Source organism: Hibiscus syriacus, unplaced genomic scaffold, assembly GCF_006381635.1.
Source record: "Hibiscus syriacus cultivar Baekdansim isolate YM2019G1 unplaced genomic scaffold, ASM638163v2 tig00112758_pilon, whole genome shotgun sequence".
NCBI classification, from domain to species: domain Eukaryota; kingdom Viridiplantae; phylum Streptophyta; class Magnoliopsida; order Malvales; family Malvaceae; genus Hibiscus; species Hibiscus syriacus.
Genome location: NW_024063396.1, coordinates 477,418 through 487,051, shown reverse-complemented (window position 1 = coordinate 487,051; position 9,634 = coordinate 477,418). Strand labels below are relative to the sequence as shown.

The 9,634-nt window shown below is 33.8% G+C and overlaps 1 protein-coding gene across 2 annotated transcripts; it reads left to right on the top strand.

The window, feature by feature from the left end:
• The first annotated feature begins 6,631 nt into the window (after positions 1-6,631).
• LOC120183327 (probable WRKY transcription factor 14) lies at positions 6,632-9,365 on the top strand. Of its 2 annotated transcripts, none has more exons than XM_039188052.1 (3): positions 6,632-7,425; positions 7,825-7,965; positions 8,434-9,365. In XM_039188052.1, exons 1-3 carry the CDS (start codon positions 6,809-6,811, stop codon positions 8,951-8,953), a joined length of 1,278 nt encoding a protein of 425 aa, XP_039043983.1. In that variant the 5' UTR covers positions 6,632-6,808; the 3' UTR covers positions 8,954-9,365. The 2 variants fall into 2 exon arrangements, with proteins under 2 accessions (XP_039043983.1, XP_039043982.1); XM_039188051.1 differs by having other exon boundaries at positions 6,632-7,431.
• The last annotated feature ends 269 nt before the right edge of the window (positions 9,366-9,634 follow it).

Below are 9,634 nucleotides of genomic sequence, written 5' to 3'. Positions count from 1 at the left end.
AGGATATGGACTCCAGACAACGCAAGTTCAACTTCACGATGAAGGGACCGCTGGTTGTCAACAAACATTTCTCAGATTCAGAGTCAATTTCAACTTCACAACGAAGGATATTGGACTCCAGACAACGCAAGTTCAACTTCACGACGAAGGGACCGCTGGTTGTCAACAAACATTTCTCAAATTCAGAGTCAAATTTCAACTTCACAACGAAGGATATTGGACTCCAGACAACGCAAGTTCAACTTCACGACGAAGGGACCGCTGGTTGTCAACAAACATTTCTCAAATTCAGAGTCAAATTTCAACTTCACAACGAAGGATATTGGACTCCAGACAACGCAAGTTCAACTTCACGACGAAGGGACCGCTGGTTGTCAACAAACATTTCTCAAATTCAGAGCCAATTTCAACTTCACAACGAAGGATATTGGACTCCAGACAACGCAAGTTCAACTTCACGATGAAGGGACCGCTGGTTGTCAACAAACATTTCTCAAATTCAGAGCCAATTTCAACCTCACAACGAAGGATATTGGACTCCAGACAACGCAAGTTCAGCTTCATGACGAAGGGACCACTGGTTGTCAATAAACAATTTCAGCTTCACAACGAAGTATCTTTGGCTAGAAGACGATCCATGAGCTACCTCCAGAACTCTGAGTTCGATTTCAACTTCACGAGTTCGATTTCAATTTCACGACGAAGGATTCAGGCTCAGAATCTTCCAGTTTTAACTCAACCTCACGACGAGGGAGTCATCTCGTGTTTTAAAAACCAGTCTCAACATCGAATTTCAACTCTACGACAGAGGATATTCGATATGGACGAAATTTATGTCTTTTAATCTTTGCTCTATTCTCGTTACACGATAATGAGCAAAGAGGGGCAGCTGAAAACACACAATTTCGTCCTTGCTTATAACTATATATATTATACAATATATGCGTGTTACATATTTTAGTGGGAACTACGTACATCATATATTATATATACATATGATATTATTATTATATTAATACAGTTTCTTTACTTTGTAATGCCAGATCCATTACACACAAATAAAAGTGGCCCAACAAAGCAGCCCACGCAGAAGATTAAGGTTTCTGGAAACCCTGGATCTCCCCCACTCTTATCCCAGATCGCTTAGAGCTCCAAACCGGGTCCAAGTACCCAACCTGAACTGGTTCAGCTAGGGTTTGATAACCCTAGCATTATTTTCTCATCCAGCGCCGCCAGTGAAGAGTCCCAGCCGCTCGGTCGCCGCTTTTCACGCTCCACGCAATCGATTATCTCGGCAACAAACAAACGTGTGGAACACCAACTCACCAGCAACCCACAAATCAGCAAATAAGCATTATAATCGGAACATGACTCTTCAAATCTAAGGCTATAAATCACATGTAACTAGAACACTCACACACACAAGGATTACTCACGAAAGATCAGAGAAAAATACGAGCAAGTTAATAGTGATTTCAAAGTATTTGTAACAAGTTTGAAGATAAATAAAGGTAGTTTTGTTTTACCTTCGATTGTGGTCATTTTCCTGCTTTGCATGTGTTGATGTTGCTCACCGTTCTTTTGATTCAAACGCTTTGCCTAGGACAAAGGGGGGAGTTCTTCGAACTTTCGTTCTTAGATTTACGCTCTCCTGAGGCTAATTTTTTAAAACCAATATGTTTTTGGAGAAGTGGGGGTCGAGATCTACTAAAAAAATCAAAACTTTTTTAGATTGCCGCCGATGACCGGCAGCCGGCGCCGATCCAAGGCGGTCGGTGAGGCGGTGCCATCGTATTTCTGGGTTTGGGGGCGACTGTGTTCTTCATTATGAAGAACACAGATGAACAAAACAGAGAAAATGAGGGATGGGTTTTGATCCATTTAGATGAAGAGAAGGGAAACGAAAGCTTTTTAAAAAAATTTTGAGTTAAATAATACCCATACACGTCAGAATCCGTGTGTTTTTGCCTTAAATTAGGGTAAACCCGCTTTTGGTCCCTCCTATTTTAAAAGTCTGTTATTTTGATCCCCAAATCCGGTTCTCAAACTCCAATGTTATTCTAATTCGACCACTCAATTCGTTTTACTTTCAATTTGGTCCCTGTTAAATTCAATTCGTATTTTTTAAATTTTTTATATATTACGTTATTATATATATTATATTATTGTTATTATTATTATTATATGTATATATATGTATATATTACTTATTTCTTTTATACTCTTTTACCATTTTTATTTTTATTATTATTATTCTTTATATTATCCTTATTATTTCTATTGTTACTATTTTTTTATTTATTCATGTAATTATATATATATATATATATATACGTATTTTCTATATATTTCATCTATATACTTAGTGTTAATACATATATATTATTTTAATTAACTTTTTGGTCATTTCTTTATCTAGCTACTACATCTTATAATTTTATACGTTATATGTATTTTTTTATTTATTATTTACCAACCTTACTCATTTATCTTATAATTATATTTCTATTAACATTTTATTTTTTTTATGTATTTATATACATATATATATATTCATTTTACCTATTATTGATATTTTCCTTTTAATACTTTAATATATATATATTTCTCGTTTCATTAATTATTTATTCCATTTTTTTATTTATTTCCCCCTTTTACTTTTTACTATTATTATTATTTGTTTATTTATGCTATTATATTATATTCTTTATTATTATATACGTATATGTATTACTCATTTTTTTTTACTTTTTATTTTTATATATCTTTTATGTATTTTTTATATTCTACATATATATATATATTTTATTTATTATTTTCATCATTATTATTTCATTACTATTTCTACTATTATAACTGTTATTTTTATTATATGTATATTACGCATATTTTTTCTTTTTTTTTCATTTTCATTGTTTTATATTTTATTTTATTATGTGTATTTTTTTTATATTTTATTATATTTTCTTCTTTTTCTTTATTTGTATTTTCGTTTTTTTCTTTTGCATATCTTATTTTGTATTTAGTCATATTTCATTCTTTCCTTTTTTTTTGTATACATTGTTTTTTTTATATTATTTCGTTTGTTCGCCTTATTTTTCTATTTTATTACTTTCATTACCTAACCCTTTCCTCGGCTTTTTGAGAGAACTTCAAACAATCAGTGGTAAGCAATTTGGATCAATATTTTACTTTTTAATTTAACTTTCAATTTTCTTAATTAAAGACAACTGGAAATTATGTAGTACCGAAAGGGCAGTCCAAGGGTGCTAACCCTTCCTTAACTGTAACCGACTCCCGAATCCGACACATCTTTGGTAAGACGCAGATCAGGTAAGAAATAAGGTATCCGATCTACCTATTTATTTTTAAATAAATGATCGGTGGCGACTCCAATCCACATTTACCTAAGTCGAAGCCCAATCCCGGGGCCCGAACCGAAAGACGGTTACGACAATTACAACAAGTAATTTCAAATTAGGATAATGTTCGAAAGAATCGAACATGCTCAGAGAAACTTCCAACTTCTACGTCGGAAGAAGTCTCCAAACAAGGGCATTGATGTTCTTGTTACATCCATCCGTGCTCTGCTTAAGAACCGTAGAATTCAAGTTGGGTAATATTTTCGGATCCTAAAAGGTTATAGCTGGTTTTTGAATGAGTCCAAACAACAAGCACCAGAGGGAGAGAAAATGGTTGATTTTGGAGCACTAGATTCTTAAATTGTCCCATCAAACACAAGGGGGCCGGTGATTTCTTGAAGCATCATTGTCCCATTGAAATCTCCAACTCAGATCACCGAATGATAAATTCTTTATCTAAAATTATAATATAATTTAGCTTTATAAGTTTAGAAAGAGTTATAATAATAATTCTTTATCTATATATATATATATATATATATATATATATTAATTATGTTCATATTTGATCTAATGAAAATAAAATTATATATATTTATATTGTGTAGAATGCATATTTTTTTCCTTAGAAATAGATCGATTTATATATATATATATATATATATATGTTTTTTTTAAGTATTACTAAATTATAAGATCAAAATGAAACTCCAAAAGTAGGTTAAAGACACCTAGATGTCTAATCAAACATGATTGACATAACTAAGATTTAGGTTTGTTTAAATTAAAAAAAGTAAATAAAAGGAACCCTACTTTTAGACCCAAAAGCCAAAGACAAGGCCAAAACCAAAGTATGCTGTATTATTTGACCTTTATCTAACCATTCAAGTCATAGCCACGACTAGGAACCAGTAAAACCTTAATCAACACCCTAATCATCTTGACCTGACATAAACTAAGATTATTTTGACTCAAAACTATAAACTTACTGATTACTTCATTCTTGGAAACGACGATCTCTTAAAATCTATAAAATTTATTTACTCTATATATATAATTCTAAACTTAAATTTTAGATTCTATATTTATATATATGTAATATTGATCGTAGTGGTCCTAAAGAACACAAACAATTATACAACGGTTTCGCTCTTTAAGTATTTTCGGGGACCCAACACATTGAAACGCAGAGATAATACTGTTTTATTACCCCTCTTTTTTGTCTATTTTCTTTTTCTTTGACGTATAATGCCTACTAATTTACGAAATTTCGATATTTTTTAGTCTGCTAGTGTAATACATCTGATAATAATTTTATATGTATTAATTTTTCAATTCTTTTCTTTATTGTACCCATATTTTATGTGATAAATATATAATGAAGTAGACGAGTGGTAATGATCTTTTAAGTGTAAACTTAGGGTTCATCACAGCTTATGTACATCTAATATACAATGTTTTATAATAAATGAAGGATGATTGGGAGGTTGGTATATTTTATTTTTAAATAAATTATAAATCGGTGGGAATGTGAGGTGAGTGGGGAGGATGTTTGTAATTATATAATATATAACCAAAATAATGGATTTTGGATTTTTTTTATAAATAAAACAAATAAATTTAGTGTAAATATATATAATTAGTCCCCAAACTTTTAGGATACTTGGAATTTTGGTCACCCAACTTTTGAAACTTACAATACAGTCATCGAACTTTTAATTCGTTTTCATTTTTGTTCCTGTCGTTATCTCCGTTAGATTTTCGATGACTTGGCAGGTAATGCCCGTTAACCCCCTCCTCCTTCTTCTACCTTTGAAAACCCTAACCTCCAAAAAAATCCAAAAACCAAAAAATCATAACCCCATTGAAAATCATAAACTCCATGGAAGCATTGACAACGCTTGGATGTTGTGAAAGTTTATCCATGGAGAGGTTGGAAATGCTTGGGGATTTGGGGATTGGCATGGTGGGTAGGGGATATGTTAACGGGCGTTACCTACCACATCAAAGAAAATCTAATAGAGGTAACATAAATGAAAACGAGCTAAAAGTTCGATAATTATTGAAAGTTTCAAAAATTAGGTGACCAAAATACAATCTCTCTAAAAGTTCAGTGACTATTTATACACTTTATCAATAAATTTATTATGTTAGGCCAATGACATCGAAAGAAACGTAGCTGTATCTAATGGTTCGTACACTGCCAAAACAAATTATCTTATAGCTGATTATTTTCCCCCCTAAAAGTAACTAAATAGACTGTTACTTTTTAACCTCGCGCGTGAAATACGGTCATTAAATGACTTTGCCATAATTATAGTTTAATAATACTATATTTTTTTATTTTGCTCGTTAACACTAAAACCATCCCAAAATCACTTTGAAATGTTAAAAAAAATACCCAACAGAATATTATTTTATTAAAACCGTCAATAATTAATAATATTTTTTAAAAAATCATCATAATTATTATTTAAAACAACTTGTTTTTGTAATTAATCTCTCGAGATCCTCGTTTCCTATTGTTTTTCTAAATCTGCCGAAATATCTAAAATATTTTATTTTTGTTGTCCATAGCAATTAGCAACCAATGGGGCCGTGACGAGGTTGAAACCACTTCCTCCGAAAAATGCGGCAGCTTGCCGCGTCTTTTCTTTGCTCTCCCATCACCGTCTTTTGGGTAAACCCAAACCCGTACCCGAAAGCAACATCCCTTTTTTACCCTCCTTAGGCTCTCTTCTTTTCCATTTTGAACCCTCTTCCCATAGAAACAAAAGTGATAACAATAATATTAGTAAAATAAATATGAAAAATTTTAAAGATATTTTCAGTTTGAAATGACATCTATCAATAAAGGTAGAAGAAAAAAAGTTATCAGTCTAATCATTTTTTTGAAATAATAACGGTTTGAGTAAAAAGGTTAATTCAATTAAAATAGGATAAGGGCTTAAATGATAAAAGTATAAGTATGAAGGAGTGAATCCATTATTATATCAATTATAGAGTTAAGTCAATTCTTTATTATTATAAATTTCCAATGTTAAATAGATAAACAGAAGGCATTAAACTGTAAATTCCTCCGCCCACGACCTCATTACTTTATTGTTTTCTTACCGTTGTATTAATTATCAGTATCATTTTGCAGTTTAAAACTGATTTTCTTTTTGTTCTTTCGACATCTTCTTCAACTTGTTCTGGCTTGCGTACAGAGAAAAAACAGTTTCTAATGAAAAGTCAGCGTCTCTCTCTCTCTCTCGTTATTCCAAAAAGAAACACCCTCTTGTCTTGTTTCTTGTAATAACCAAAATCCATCTCCGTTCTTACATCAAGAACAAAAATTACTGACAGAAATCTGCATGTTTTATACGTATGATAGCTTACTCGGTGCAAATTTGAGCCCAGATGGGAACTAGAGAGAAGCAAAAAAATGGTGGAATCGATTGTTAATGTTTTGTGTTCGTATTAGCATGAGCGGTTTTTTTGATCTAGAAATGGAGAATTATCAGGGTGATTTAAACGACATAGTTCCAGCTTCTGCTGTTCAACAATCAGACATGGTTCCATGGCACCAACAAGTCATCTCCGATCTTCTGAGTTTTTCGCCGTCGGCTGCAGCCATGGAAGATCATAGAGTAAACGCCTTCGGCGACCCTTTCTCCACCATGAGAGATCCGCTTCTTCTTCACGAGCTTAACGGTTCGAGTGCTGGCTACTTTTGCAGCCCTAATTCAACCAAAGATCATCGTATGCTCAATATCGAGGATTCATCAAGCTTCTTTGCTGGTGGTCTTGACGATATGATTAGTCCTTGTAATATCTTTTCACGGATTCAGATCTCTCATGGCCATAGCTCCAGTCCACGACCCGTGCCGCCGCCGCCGCTGCCGTGTGATCCACCGGTGATAGCTTCTTTCAGTGTTTCCCCGAGGGGACATATGGCGCCTGCTGTGCTTCCAAGCGACATGCTTAGTGTAAACACCTCAAAAAGTTGCTTGATTGATAACACCACTGCATCAGTCCCAGTGCAGATCTCATCTCCGCGGAATCTGGGTATCAAAAGAAGGTTAGAGTAATATTTAATTCTCTAATTAAACTGAAATCCGAAGATCTGATATCAAATTTTTGTCACTTACTCCACTTTTCTTCTTTCATAAACTGATATGGAGTCATAAATTAGGGTTTATATATAGTTACTAATGAGTAATTAACATTATATACATGATAAATCATCATATATATAGCTGATTGGCTTTGAATAAAGCCAGAAATCTTGTCTAAGGACTGATAACCCTACCTTAAACTGTACAAATCGAACAAACAAACAAAAATCTTGTCTAGGGAGGAGATAGTTAACTGGGGATTCACTATAGTTCAAGTGCTCGAGAGTTGGAACCGTGATGTTTTACTTGTGTTTGTTTACATTTTACATTTTTTTGGGCCAACATGATTATATATTATGCAGAAAGAGCCAGGCCAAGAAGGTGGTTTGCATACCAGCACCAGCAGCTGCAAACAGCAGGTCTAGTGGAGAAGTAGTTCCCTCTGATCTGTGGGCATGGAGAAAATACGGCCAGAAACCTATCAAAGGTTCGCCTTATCCAAGGTAAATTTATAAATTTATGTATCAGACACAAATATTTTAAGTAAAATGAAGAGTTGGAACTAAAACACTAGTTTGTTTCATGCTATCATTATGTATATTAGAGAAAGATGGAACCAGAAACTAGTATTTATGAGAACCTATCTTTGACGTGACATGCATTTTTCGTGTTTTGTTATAGTGTTCCTTAATAACACACATTGGAAGATCACGCTTAGACTAGGGTGGTCATGTCTCCATTTTAAAATTTATTTTTTTCGTTTAGTTATTGTTTTATTAATTATATTCATCTTAATATTTTATTTGTGTATATTTTATGCAAAATTTTTATGTTATTATTGCATGTGTGATAATTCTAAAAAAATTTATGATCAGCCACACGGCCAACACGACATGTTCTCAGTCATCGCCAAATCAAACTATAGAATTACAATCGGCTTACACTAAATGCAATTGATTCTTGTACTTCAGGGGCTACTATAGATGTAGCAGTTCCAAAGGCTGCTCGGCGAGGAAACAAGTGGAGCGAAGCCGAACAGATCCGAACATGCTCGTTATCACGTACACATCTGAGCACAACCATCCATGGCCAACCCAAAGAAACGCCCTTGCCGGTTCAACAAGGTCTCAGCCATCAAAAGCCAATGCTAGTAGCAGTACTGGTTCCAAGATAGGGTCACCGAGTAATTCTCAGCCCCAAAAGACAATCAAAGAGACCAACAACAACAACAATGACAGTACAAACACATCAGTTAAAGAAGAACTGGAGATTGAAGACATTGAGAAACACATAGAAGACAACCAAACATACATACCAGCATTGCCGGAATCACAGCAGCAAACTGATCAGGATTTCTTTGCAGATTTGGACGAACTGGAACTCGAGACAGACCCTTTGAACCTATTGTTCAAAGATGATCAACGGCAAAACGAGAACAAACCCATTGATCCTTTTGCTCTATTTGATTACAACAACAGTTCTCCGTTCTGAGTGAAGCCAAAAAGAGAAGGTTTTGAAAGTTGCATTCGGTGGTGGGGAAGATTTATCTATGGTATGTTGTTATTTACCAGAATTTACAGTGTCAGAAAGATTAAAGGGGGGGGGGGGTTTGCTATTGTTGCTGCTGAACTGGGAGCAAACTCAGTGAGTCCCTGCATAATTTTTATTTTTCGTTTTGGGAATATTGGTGTGGATGATGGGACACAAAGCCTGAGGAACAGAAGATTTCAACAGTGGAAACAAGTACGTCCCATAAGACGTGACTCGATGATAACTCAGTGAGAGAAGGGGGATGGGACTTGCCCTTGCCGGCCTTTCTTTTACCGTTTTCCTTTTTCGTTGTCAAGTGGAACAAATTATTTAACCCCTCACCTTTCTCTTGTCCTCCACATGGGTGATCACTGTTGTTATAATCCCAGAAAAAAAATTACAAATTGCTTTGATGTGAAGAAATAAAGAGCAAAATATTAGAAGGGAAAAAACAAAAAAGAAAAGCTTGACTTTTCTTTTCAATCTTTCTTCTTCTAGGGATGTGTAGAGGAAAGAGATGTATAATAGTAATTTGAAGGTTTTATATTTCTTTCATCTTTTTAATTCCTTTTATTTCTTTTTCAAGAAAACTAAATTCCATTGTATAATAGTAATTTTAATTTTAAGTCAAAATGGGTATTG